This window comes from Sinohyriopsis cumingii, chromosome 3 (assembly GCF_028554795.1).
Source record: "Sinohyriopsis cumingii isolate HCF-2022 chromosome 3, ASM2855479v2, whole genome shotgun sequence".
Lineage (NCBI taxonomy): Eukaryota > Metazoa > Mollusca > Bivalvia > Unionida > Unionidae > Sinohyriopsis > Sinohyriopsis cumingii.
The window spans coordinates 85,901,572-85,915,723 of record NC_142963.1 but is presented as its reverse complement, the minus strand read 5'-3'; the positions used below and the strand labels follow the sequence as shown (position 1 = coordinate 85,915,723).

Sequence of the window (14,152 nt, the reverse complement as noted above, 5' to 3'; positions counted from 1 at the left end):
TCTCAGGGTGGCTACCCAATTTCAAAACTGCCTTCCACAGGGTCCCATGTATGTTTTAATGAAAAAGCCCTAAGCACTTCTGATTTAAGACCAGCAGAGAAAAAACATTGTGAAGAGTAGGTGATTCAATGCAGTGGTGACTCTACTTTTGCTCTGTAGCCTATGACATGCTATACACAGTAAACTCTCATAAATAAGAACATGAGTATGGCTTGATAATAATATTGGCTCCATTACCAGTCTTAGTAAATGAGCTCTACTGGATAATAAAAGGAAAAGATTAGGTTGCTTGGTTTGATTTTGTGGGGTGGTCTTAACATTGGGATAGTCATTGGACATATTTTTATACTGTTGTCTTCTTCTATTAATCTCAAAAAAAGGTACAGAGTTGATACTTTACCCAGATTGTTTGGACTGGCCTCCCACAGCATTTCCATTGTTGCATTAGTCTCCCGGGTGGCTTTATCTTGATAGTCAAGGCGGCCAAAGAAATATCCATCAAATCCAAACTGAAAAATGCAGATTATCGGATATGAACCAAACAACTTTTTTGTGTAGTTTACTGGCAAGTTTCTGAGTACTACTCAGTTAAATAAACACAATATAACCTTAATGATACAAACTCTTCAAAGGAAATAAACACAAAATCTTAATAAATGGAAGATCAAATGAGTTCATTTGTGTTGTACAAAGTCTGTATGCTCCAAAGCAGGCATGTGGTTCAAACAAACTCGATAAACTGACTTTGGATAACTGATATTGTACTGTACAGACCACCATATATAGTCATATACTAGTCCAAATACAAGCTGTTTAGACACTGATCTGCCATGTTGCTTGTTCTACTGATTATTGCGATCAAACTGCATTGATCAATATATGCCATGTTGTTTGTAACTCTACTGATTATTCCTAATGAAATGCATAAAGTGCAATAGACCCAAATACTAAAGATAAACCCTTCTGAATAAATATGCAAGATAAAATGCAAAGCTGTCTGAATGATTTAAAATGTATATAAAATGAAAGATAAATAAAAAAATGTAAAATCTTTCAAATTTGTTATATAAACCACATTACACACCAGAAGACTCTGATGGACCATCATCATAAAATTCCATAATTGAGCTGACATTAGGAAACTTCTGTCTCACTTTGTGGAAGTTAATATATTCAACAAGAATGCTTTCCACTGATAGTGGACACTGGCAGGCATGAACTCTGGTCAAAGTTTAACATTCTGGAGCTACAAATGGATCAGGTAAGTGTATCCTATTCATGAAAAATACCTCACCACATCTCTGTTATTTGTTGGGGGCCCTGAGTGGCCAAGTGGTCTAAAGTGCTCACCATTCTGGATCACTGCCATTTCACTTCTGTCTGCATGGGTTTGAGTCTCTGGCTTGGCTAATGTGGATATGTGAGAAAGCTTGCCAATATCTTCTTGTGATAAATTCATTTGTTTCATTACCTCAAATGAAGTCCATTAACTGAACACAATTAATAAGAATAAACTTTAATCAAAACTTATGTGGACAGGAGGGCATCACTCTGTGTACCAATTATAGATCTGAACAATTTTAGCTTGGTTAAATTTGTGATTTCTTCATTTTCAAAAAAATGCAAAACTAAATTGCATGTGAATATCTTACATGCAGTAACACAGATTTTGAAAAATCCACTTATCTGCTTGTCGTTGTTGTTGTTGTAGGGTTTAACGCCATTTTTCAGCACACGATAGGCTATACATGGCGGCCAGTATTAATGGTGGAGGAAGAACCCGGGAAAACCCCGGAAAGAACCACCGACCCACGAGAAGCTACTGGCAAGCTTTCTCACATACCCACATTGGCTGAATCCGAGACTCGAACCCACGCAGACAGAGGTGAGATGGCAGTGATCCGTAACGGACAGCACTTTAGACCACTCGGCCATTCAGGGCCCCTATCTGCTTGTCATGCTAACATCTAAGTGGACAAAGAAAAGTAATGTTTTTCTATATAAGCAGGCAAGAAGAAAAAAACAAGGTACTTGCTTGTAGACACAAATCCCATTGCCAAAAGAAGCACAACTGGACTATCTGACAATATGACTCATACAGCCATGGAGAGAATTTTTCAAGGACTTCCAAACGTTGTCAAGGAATATATTTTTTTATACAAAAAGATGACCCATTTTGAACTGTTAACTCAGATTATTGTTAGTCTGATCACATTCATTACTAAATTTGCAGATGTTATTAGCACACAACAACTCCATATGGTAACTACCAGGTATCACATGCAATTTGATCCATCCTATTTTATTCTGATTTATAAATTATTTGGAACAATATATAAATAAATCTTAAATTTAAAGATCATTATATATTTTTAGTTTTAATATTTTGTATTCTCTCTGATAGATTCAAAGAGTTTTTCTGGACAAATTCAATGACTTTCAAGAATGAACAAACTTTTTTTGATATTCAAGGAGCTTTCAAGGCAATCCTTCAGATTCAAGATTTTTCAAAGCTGTACAATCCCTAACAATATATAGGCTGGTTAAGAGGAAAATACAAAAGTCACTCAGGCTTATACATAAGGTCACACTGAACTATATTTGGCATGGTTGAGTTACTCTCCCTGAGATGCACTAACATACTAATACAAGTAAAAAATGGTCCAAGATATTGAGGGTGCAAGAAATAATTGAAAACAAAAGTGACTGAAGTGCAAAAAAATAAGTCACAATGACTAATTATTACACTGTAGAAATACCCATGTTGATATATGTCCCCACTGCAATTTTCATCAATCAAGATGAAACAAGGTCTTAGGTATCAAGGCAGTAATTAACTAAAACCAAAATCCATTAGTGATAATATGGTCACACTGAATTAGTGTTGATATGGCTCTTATTCACCATATCTAGTTTCAAGAGTGTTATTGCAATGGCCCATAATATTGTGTGTAATGAACAAACTGCTGAATATTCAAAAGTAATTCATGTCCGAAAATAAGGTCACACTGATCTAGCTTTCATACGGTAAAGTTACTTTCTTTGAGATGTAATTATATACCAATTTTTATATGTGTTGGTGCTTGTATGTTTAAGTTACTTGTGGAAAGAAGTATCCACATGACAGCTTTACCAGTTGTAGGTAAAATAGGTCTAAGTTATTTAGGTGTAATGAACAAACATGTATACGTCAGTAGATAATACAATGCAGAATGGACCTTATCACAGGAACTGGTATGGACACGACATTAAGAACATCAATGAAACTAGAAGACATCATAAGTTATCTTGCACTCAGGTACAAGAAACACTGTTCTTTACACATCACCTTATCATCTAGTTCATTCAATTTGACAAGTGTACTCAATGTTATCAGATAACCTACTGGACATTGCAACATATCTATCTAAAATCTGTGGGAAGATTTTGATTCTGTATTGATAATTCCCTCTAGTTCAAGGCCTAGATAAAATTGTGCTGAATCTAAGATTTGTTTCAATTGCTTCTTGCATAACATGGGTGGTTTCTTCATACAGTTCTTCAGGAAACAAAGCCTAATGTTAAGCCTTGTGACTGTTATAGGGTCAGTTTTGCCAAAACTCAACATTATGCATGGTAAATAGCTTTCTGGTAATAAATGTACACATCAAGAGCCATTTTATGCCTCTGCCATAGAAAAAGGATATAATTTAATTTGTTCACAAAATTCATACATCCTTCCTGTCCAGGCTGTACATTTTATTGCAATACATGATTAATACATAATTTGGAATGCATGTAAGATATGTTGCACAGCACAAACAGGTCACTGTGACCCACCATCTTGGATTTATTAAAGTTTGCAAAAGTATGTTCAGTCTTTCATTGCAATATCTTGTCAGCTACTGCATCCAAAGTTTTAAATGGGATGCATGTTAAGATAAATGTGTCCTTCACCAAAGACTCGAACCCACGCAGACAGAGGTGAGATGGCAGTGATCCATAACGGACAGCGCTTTAGACCACTCTGCCACTCAGGGCCCCTATCTGCTTGTCATGCTAACATCTAAGTGGACAAAGAAAAGTAATGTTTTTCTATATAAGCAGGCAAGAAGAAAAAAACAAGGTACTTGCTTGTAGACACAAATCCCATTGCCAAAAGAAGCACAACTGGACTATCTGACAATATGACTCATACAGCCATGGAGAGAATTTTTCAAGGACTTCCAAACGTTGTCAAGGAATATATTTTTTTATACAAAAAGATGACCCATTTTGAACTGTTAACTCAGATTATTGTTAGTCTGATCACATTCATTACTAAATTTGCAGATGTTATTAGCACACAACAACTCCATATGGTAACTACCAGGTATCACATGCAATTTGATCCATCCTATTTTATTCTGATTTATAAATTATTTGGAACAATATATAAATAAATCTTAAATTTAAAGATCATTATATATTTTTAGTTTTAATATTTTGTATTCTCTCTGATAGATTCAAAGAGTTTTTCTGGACAAATTCAATGACTTTCAAGAATGAACAAACTTTTTTTGATATTCAAGGAGCTTTCAAGGCAATCCTTCAGATTCAAGATTTTTCAAAGCTGTACAAACCCTAACAATATATATAGGCTGGTTAAGAGGAAAATACAAAAGTCACTCAGGCTTATACATAAGGTCACACTGAACTATATTTGGCATGGTTGAGTTACTCTCCCTGAGATGCACTAACATACTAATACAAGTAAAAAATGGTCCAAGATATTGAGGGTGCAAGAAATAATTGAAAACAAAAGTGACTGAAGTGCAAAAAAAATAAGTCACAATGACTAATTATTACACTGTAGAAATACCCATGTTGATATATGTCCCCACTGCAATTTTCATCAATCTAGGTGAAACAAGGTCTTAGGTATCAAGGCAGTAATTAACTAAAACCAAAATCCATTAGTGATAATATGGTCACACTGAATTAGTGTTGATATGGCTCTTATTCACCATATCTAGTTTCAAGAGTGTTATTGCAATGGCCCATAATATTGTGTGTAATGAACAAACTGCTGAATATTCAAAAGTAATTCATGTCCGAAAATAAGGTCACACTGATCTAGCTTTCATACGGTAAAGTTACTTTCTTTGAGATGTAATTATATACCAATTTTTATATGTGTTGGTGCTTGTATGTTTAAGTTACTTGTGGAAAGAAGTATCCACATGACAGCTTTACCAGTTGTAGGTAAAATAGGTCTAAGTTATTTAGGTGTAATGAACAAACATGTATACGTCAGTAGATAATACAATGCAAAATGGACCTTATCACAGGAACTGGTATGGACACGACATTAAGAACATCAACGAAACTAGAAGACATCATAAGTTATCTTGCACTCAGGTACAAGAAACACTGTTCTTTACACATCACCTTATCATCTAGTTCATTCAATTTGACAAGTGTACTCAATGTTATCAGATAACCTACTGGACATTGCAATATATCTATCTAAAATCTGTGGGAAGATTTTGATTCTGTATTGATAATTCCCTCCAGTTCAAGGCCTAGATAAAATTGTGCTGAATCTAAGATTTGTTTCAATTGCTTCTTGCATAACATGGGTGGTTTCTTCATACAGTTCTTCAGGAAACAAAGCCTAATGTTAAGCCTTGTGACTGTTATAGGGTCAGTTTTGTCAAAACTCAACATTATGCATGGTAAATAGCTTTCTGGTAATAAATGTACACATCAAGAGCCACTTTATGCCTCTGCCATAGAAAAAGGATATAATTTAATTTGTTCACAAAATTCATACATCCTTCCTGTCCAGGCTGTACATTTTATTGCAATACATGATTAATACATAACTTGGAATGCATGAAAGATATGTTGCACAGCACAAACAGGTCACTGTGACCCACCATCTTGGATTTATTAAAGTTTGCAAAAGTATGTTCAGTCTTTCATTGCAATATCTTGTCAGCTATTGCATCCAAAGTTTTAAATGGGATGCATGTTAAGATAAATGTGTCCTTCACCAAAAATTGGTCATTGTGGCCAACTTTTCAGGGTTTGTTATTATGGTATGAAAATAATACTGTGCCATGGAAGCAATGATATATTGTGTTCTCCTGCTCATTAACAAATCTCATTTATATTAAATTTCTGACACTATGAAATTGAAATCCCCACCTGAGCAAACAAAGAAGCCAGTTCCCTGGAGTGTCCAAAGGGATCAATCTGCCAGCCAATCCGAGGCCTGCCACAGTCCCCAAAATTCTGCCTCAGGAACTCAAATCCCAGTGAGTGCTGATCAATGATGGCATTGTAGTGTGTGGAGGCTTCATCATTCATACACCATCCACCAAGGATAAACTCCAACTGACCTATATATATATATATATATATATATATATATATATATATATATATATATATATATATATATATATATATATATATTTGCATTTTGTTTATTTACTTTGTTGACACAGAAATTTATACTAGAATCTAAACAATAAGAAACTAGTGTAAATATTCATGTTTTTCAAATCTTTAATCCACAAATGCCCTGATGCAGTGCTTTCTTTAAATCTCTGAAATCTGTCGAGTCAAAAAAGTATATTACAGCTGAAGATTAATGAACAAATGTGAAAACAAAAGGATGAACATGCCAAAAAAGAATTCCTTACCCTCTGTCATCACAGTTAACAAATAAGCAATTCAATCCCGTCAATATGGTTTGGAAAAATTGAAATAAAGCGGGGACATTTTAATTTCAAATGGACATCTAATTTATTTTATTTTGAAGTAAAAAAACATGCTGTATGTGGAAAATGTGCTGATGCCTCAAAAAGAATAAAGGTTAAGAAAGATCAGAGCAAAACATGGACATAAAAAACCATGGTTGGATTCTCAATAGTTCTTTTTTAAATGGAGCATTAAGCTCATTATTTTGCAATAAATACACCATATTTGGTCTTCTCACTTTTTGAAACTTAACCATATTTATCATGCAATTTTTGGATGACAGATGATCTGAATTGAGACATTTCTAACTTATTACCAAAGAGCACAAATCCAATAAGATCAAGTTTATACTACATCATACCCTTGTTTACAAGCCCCTTGACAACATGTCGCATACTGTCACTTAATTCCCTCCACCACCTGGCAAAGAATGCAATTTCCACATAAATGAAGCGTTTGGATGGGTCATTCCGCAGCTCAGGTATAACAGAGTCAAGGATGTACTGTACTCCTGCATTCTGAATGTCATTTCTGCCTGGAAATAGAAATGTTTGCATGATTGCACAAGCCATGAATATAAATGGGTTTGATTGGTCTTTATATAATTTTTATTGCACTGCTTAGTTAGGGATTTAACAACCAAAAATATAATGAAGAAACCTCAGTGGTGATATACCAATGTCGTGGATTCATTGTAGACTGTCGGTTTCTACTCATTATGAGTCATTTAACACAGCAACAGCAATATGAACAGTGTTTTATCTACAAATGGCTTCATAAAAGTCATTTGACTCATCAAGGCAAAAAACAGTGAGTAAAAATCTAAATCCACGAGTCTTATTCTAGCCAATGATCAGTTTTCAGTAGTTTTCAAAATATAATTACATTGTTTAAATACACAATGAAAGTATTAGTTATAATATGACTAAAGCCAATAAGGCAATTCACATGCCAGAAGCATCTGAACATTATATAGGTGTTAAAAATCTTGTTGAAGGTTTCATGTCATCAAACATAATCTGAGCATATATGACAAGGCGTTTGTTGTTAGCTGTGTCAGTGCTTTCATCTGCCATTGCTGCCACAAATGACAAGTTTTGCACGTCACATATAAGACTATCCTCAACAACATTTGATAGGCGCTCCAGTAAATCTAAAAGGTAGTAGCCAAGTCATACTGATTGCAGAATTCTTCAAAATGCCAATGACATCAATTTCTTCAGCTACTACCGGTAAGTTGTGTATTAAATTAAGAAGATATTTGTATTTTAAAACAAGGGATGTCTTCTACACTCAGCCAATGTACACACTTAAGTCGCAATTTCACTGCAATGTCTTGTTTGGAAGAATGTTTCTGGAAGTTATTGTTTTTTGCACATTTGGTCATGGTGGTTTTATTAGCCTTTGTACACATATGACAAAATATAAAGGCATCTTAACTGTCACATTCTTCACTCGACTTAACTTCTTTTTGAAAACGTTCCCAGCTGTGTTTTGAACCATTACTGCATGAACTACGTTTTAAGTAACCATTACCTCATCTTTGGATGATGAAGGCTCCACCGGTTCAATAACAATACCAGAGATCTTGGAAACGCTTAATCACGCATATTTGGACACAATTTGCTTACCTGGGACGCAGAAAATCACTTATACAGAAGTCCTATGCATGCACACATTTGCCGAACAGCAAATTCATTGACTTGCTAATCCTGCTTCAACCATCTGATGAGTGAGTAAATGTGTTGATCAAATGATCAGTTAGCTGTACTGATTTTTATAATGAGAAAATTCAGTGGCTGAAAGACCCTCAGTTGTACATGTTGTCGTTGTAAGAGTACATCTGAAACATGACCCAATAGCTTGGCGGCAAGTTCAAAGACTTTAGTAGCCGCTGAGTGGTGGGAAAATGTGCTGATATTTACAGTGGCTGAATTCAGAGGCATTTCAACCCAGTCATGTACTTTTGTGTAAAAGTACATCAAATGAACAACTTTACCTTTCATTATTGTGTTCATTTCCAAGTGTAGCCGAATAAGCAGTGGTGTGACCTTGAAATCATGACATGTTGAGAGTTAGACAAAATGCTGTTTGCAAATTTAGATAAGTATTTTGGGGCAAATTGGTGAAGATTGTAATGAGATTCAACAGAGTTCTAAAAGTTGCTAGAACTGATATTTCACATGGAACGCTTAGCTTAGGGCATGGAGTAAGATGTTTCCTTGGCCTGATATAATTCACTCTCACTTTAATTGACAAACAAGAGCTATGTCAGTGGTGTAAAGAAGCAAGAAAATTAAACTCAGTGGCAACCACTGGTTCTACTCATCTGGAAATGTAGCCAATTCAGGTATGCCCAATATGCTTCTGGTAGAGAACTGCAACTTTTGAAGGTGGGACTCCTGTTGTTTTTTTTTTCAAAATAGGAGTCCTGGACTCCTAGTTTTAAAATCCTAGCAAGACCTCTGAATACTATTATCATCAGTCGGTCATAAAAGCAGTCCAAAAGATAATTTCATTTGTTTTGGATCTATTTTAATGCCTTGGATGCCATTTTCATTTGAATGCTGACAGTATATTGGAACAATGCAAGGAATAAAATTTAGAGAATAGAAATTGTTGCTTCATTGTGTGAAAAGGTGCGCATAAAATAATAGCTTCTCATGAGAATCACTTTGAAATCACATGTTTATTTTCCTCCTCTTTCTTGTGTGTGGTGATTATATGGTTCTAACATCCTGTTGCTACAAATGATGGGGCAGTTACAGGTCACATAAGGTCAGCTCCAGGCTCCACACTCAGTTTTAACCCTATGTGTTATGATAACATTAGCATAGGAAACTGATGTGCGCATGTTTTCCATTTGAGAGAGTTGTAATCTTGCCATTAAAGTAGTTAGACCAAATATTAATTTTGTTTTAATCAACAAAACATAATACATTACTGAAGTGCATCCATTTATCTACCGGCGACGATTTTTAGACCGAACCTTTGTTTTTGTTAATGAGTAAAATACATTGGGGTACGTCCATTTACTAACCGGCAAATATTTTTGTGCGTCCAATCAGAAATATCTGCGTATTTGATGCATGATAAAACACTGTATGCATCCATGCCACAGAAACCATGATGTACAAGATTTTACAGTCAAAATAAGGCAAAGTTATTAACCTTAGCAAAAGTCATTTTGGATATTTTGGGCAAGAAGCATATTTCATCTGTGAAACAAATAACTCTCTGAATTCAAGAATTTCTACACAGGTTGTAAAACAGAGAAATTAAACATACAACTATTCACAACTTTTATCATGGAAAGAATTAAAGAACTAAAACACAGATTTTTTTATTATTATCGTATTATTAATCATATTCAGATATGTAATTCTTAAGGAGAGTTTTGAATTGGAGCTTACTTCCATAGAAATACTGGTCCACTGTTTTTAACCACCCAACATCATCATGTGTATGAGGTACCAAATGGATGTTGATCATGCCATCTTTGACAGGGTTACAGCTCTATAAATATAAAGCACCAGTCATTACAGATTAGATAACAATTAAAATAAAAAAATAAAGTACCAGTCTTTACAGATTAAATAACAATTAAAGTAAACAACAAAATACCTGACATTAAAGATTAAATAACAATTAAATAAAACTAAAGTACTGGTCATTATAGATTAAATAACAAATAAAAATAAAATATAAAGTAATGGCCATTATAAATTAAATAACAATTACAATTAAAAAAATAAAGTACTGGTCATTATAGATTAAATAACAATTAAAACAAATATTAAAGTACTGGTCAGTATAGATTATATAACAATATAACAATTAAAATTAAAATACCAGTCATCAATTAAATAACAATAAAAACAAAAATAAAGTACCAGCTATTGTAGTTAAATAACAATTAAAATTTGCATGTATAGTAGAAACAGTAACTTGGGATGCAGTATCTTTCCAAATTTTATAACCAATTTTTCTTTTAAAATGTATAACAGAATTATTGAAAGAATTTTATTGTTTAGCAGGTTTTACATCAATAGTTTCCATAATATGATGCAATATACACATTTGGGCAATTACACTTGGCATTAATACCTAGAAAATAAACCTAAAATATTTTCACTATACAATGTACTAACATTTTCATTTTTTCCCCTACTGCATCAATAATCAACATCTGGTAATTTCTACTAAATGGGACTGCCAAAGTGCCAAAGTGCTGGTTTTTCTGAGGTGACATCTAAATGACAGTGCTCTAAGACAACATCCTATTAAATTGGGAATTGAATAATGCAGTGACCATCAGTATTATAGTATCAAAATAAAATCAAAATTAAAAATGTCACAAAATATTATGTAAAATCAAGAATTAATAAAAGTATTTCAACATTAAATTCTTAAATTTAATGAAGATCTTTATATCTCCAAGTTGTAGTAAATCCATTCAACAATTATTATTTATAATATTCACATGTTATTTTTAAAGTTATAGTTGTAGTTAAATGCAACTCCGGTAAACTTTCATTGCATAAAAAATGCATGCTTAGAAAACATCTTTAATGAATTTGAAGAGATCATGAGGTTCATTACTTTGCTTTTGTACCATGGATCTATAAAAAAAAACACTGAAAACAAATTTGTGAGTTTAACAATACAAACTTAATGCCCCCACCCCCATTTTGAAAACAGTTTTATCAGAGAGAGCAACATACATGTCACCAATTCAATTTGTATTGTTTAAATTGCGAAACTAACAATTTACTGATCATGTGCTTTGCATGATTTTATGACTCAAAAGTACAATAAGGGGATTTAATTGGACATGGTATGGATGGGATTGTATCACATACCTTTGTACATACAATGGCTTTATCCTGAATAAAGTATTTTTCAAATTTGTAATATTCATGACTATGTTAACTTCATGACATGTAGGTTATTCAGAAACTACATATGATGACATCACTGAAATAAAAGTGTTTTAAATGATGCAGTAATAGGATATACTATCGTAATACCTGAACTGAAATTACAAATATCTGTATATATGTTTGTGTTATTACATACACCTCTAATAATAAAGCAGTTCTCAATCATTTTAATAAAAATTTTAAATACCTGAATATAAATGGAGCAAATATATGTGTGAAAAGATCTTTAAATATTTATCTATCTCAGAGGCAGCAGATCGGTTGTTAAGAAAGAAAAGAAAACAACTTAAATATCCATCTTCAGTGGCAGGGATGGACTGGTAAGAATTTTTTTCTTCAAATAGTTATCTATCTTTGGAGACGGAGCTTGTTTGGTAAAAAAACAGTGATAATAATATTGATTGGCTGTACTTCATTTTCTGGAATCTAAATCTGATCTCCGGTTTTTAAACTATTTTTATTTATTTAATGTTAGCAAACATTCTACAACAGATAAGCATGTCAAGCTTTTCTCCTACTATAAGCTGACGATCATATGTTTGTATCGATGTTTACAACATACGCAAGCATGCAAATGACGTTAATCCGTTTAATTAATACTGATTTGTATTAAGTTATTGTAGGATAATGTGCAAGCGGCATGATGGTAAGAGTTACAAGTACTGCCACTTCAATATCATTAATGCATGTTTATATCAATACATAATACATGTACCACCAGGTTTGTACATGTTAGGTAAATTAATCAACGATACTACCGGCTATAGACTCTTATACCGACCTGGTAGCCACAGGCTGTATCTCTGCTATGAATCCCTGGTCTAGCTGAGACTACAATGCTTAAAGCTGTAACCAATGCACAAATCCCGAACATCTTTGACCGGCGAACTTTGGAAATGCAAGCCACCTTTTATATCCTCCACTGTTGACTTAGGATCTCAAGGCTAGATGTGAGATTCTACATTTAGCCTATATAGGTAATACACGGTTAAATTTTCAATTACCAGATCTGCAATTTCACCACAACAGGTCGGGTTACTTGAAAATTTGTATATAAACTTGTTTAACTCTATTTGTCAATTTAGGTACACAAAACAAAAATCAATCTATATTAACGTATTTTAGGCAAAGTTTATGCAACCCCCCACCTAGGACAAAAATATAGAATAGTCATCAGTCATGTGAGTTTAATAGTCTGTTCCACTGAATTTTACCGTTTACTGATTCTCAATTGTAGAGGGTATAGATTAAGAAAAGTTAGGTTACCAGGCAAGTGAATCAACGTCCACTTCATTCGGAACTTCGCAGCTTTTTTATGCAAGACAAAATTATGCCTCTGGTGTATATTAGCGCAGTCATTTACAAAATAAAATCATATTGTTCGCCAGAAATTTCTGCGCAAAACAGAAACTCAAACTATTGAAATTGCCACAACTATGCTATTATGTACTTTTGAGAGTGACTTATGAAAAGTGAAGATGTTTGCGTTTGAAACATGCACCGTGGGGAGAATGTTGGCACACCTCTATGCTACTTTGATGTAATGTGGCTGACATTTCTTTGGATATTGGACTTATGGAAAATTGCATATGATCTAAGCACACTGCTAACTAGCATTATTTTTCTTTAAATTATATGCAAAATACGAAACTGTAGAGCGTCACCTATGTCTACGATTGAATTCGCCACATGCTTACAGGTAGCAAACGAAGCAGGGAACCAGACTACACAATATTTCGATCATTCGTAATATCTCGGTTAATACTTGTTTCGTAAATAGCCGAAGTAGTCTGAACGGTAGGTATCGACGAAAACGTAATAAGGTCTCACTGGATAGTTTCGTATTTTGACACCTAGTTTTTAAGGTAGAAGGCATCAACCTAATTATTATAAGACTAATATTTATAAATATACAGAGAAGCTAAATCTGTAAAGTGGTTTAGATTTACTTTGAGTTAGGCTTAAAAATGGGTTGGCTTATTTGGTGACGTCTGTCACAGACTAGCATTGGATATCAAATGCGTAACTATACCTGCAAATGAACAGCCAACTTTGCTTACGTATTTACGTAAATCTGCTACAGAGGTAAGTATAAAAAATCGAGCTGGTTGAGGGGAGATGAAAAATATGCTAATTTTTTGTAGCACTAGTGAACTTTATTTATGCATAAGGCACATACTGATTCTTTTAGCTGCCTTGTCACAGGAAAATATTCAAAATAGCTCTTTGCTGTCAAAAATGAATGTAAAAAAGAGGGGTTGGTTCAGCATAAAAACCACCAGTTGTATAAGGAATTAACCCGATTGTCGCAGTCAAAATCTCACATGCTTGCTTTGTTAGTTTGTTTTTATTTGTAACTTCAGGTCATTGTCGGATAAAAATTCACCAGATAAGCTGTCCAGTGGACCTAAGTTCTGATATTTTTCAAAACCGATCACTTCTATTTCTATTTAGGTATTATGGGATTCAAAACGACCTAA

At 33.8% G+C, this 14,152-nt stretch overlaps 1 protein-coding gene across 1 annotated transcript in view; it reads right to left on the bottom strand.

Annotated features, from left to right (window-relative positions):
- The window catches only part of LOC149803237 (lysosomal alpha-mannosidase-like), a 99,534-nt gene extending 86,664 nt beyond the window's left edge, over positions 1 to 12,870 (bottom strand). The window contains exons 1-5 of the mRNA XM_089952879.1: positions 12,454 to 12,870; positions 10,143 to 10,245; positions 7,091 to 7,264; positions 6,172 to 6,365; positions 401 to 509 (exon numbers count right to left, since the gene is read on the bottom strand). Of these exons, the coding sequence (XP_089809005.1) occupies positions 401 to 509; positions 6,172 to 6,365; positions 7,091 to 7,264; positions 10,143 to 10,245; positions 12,454 to 12,546 (673 nt within the window). The 5' untranslated portion in view covers positions 12,547 to 12,870. The remainder of the gene's footprint in view (positions 1 to 400; positions 510 to 6,171; positions 6,366 to 7,090; positions 7,265 to 10,142; positions 10,246 to 12,453) is intronic.
- Positions 12,871 to 14,152: the final 1,282 nt, after the last annotated feature.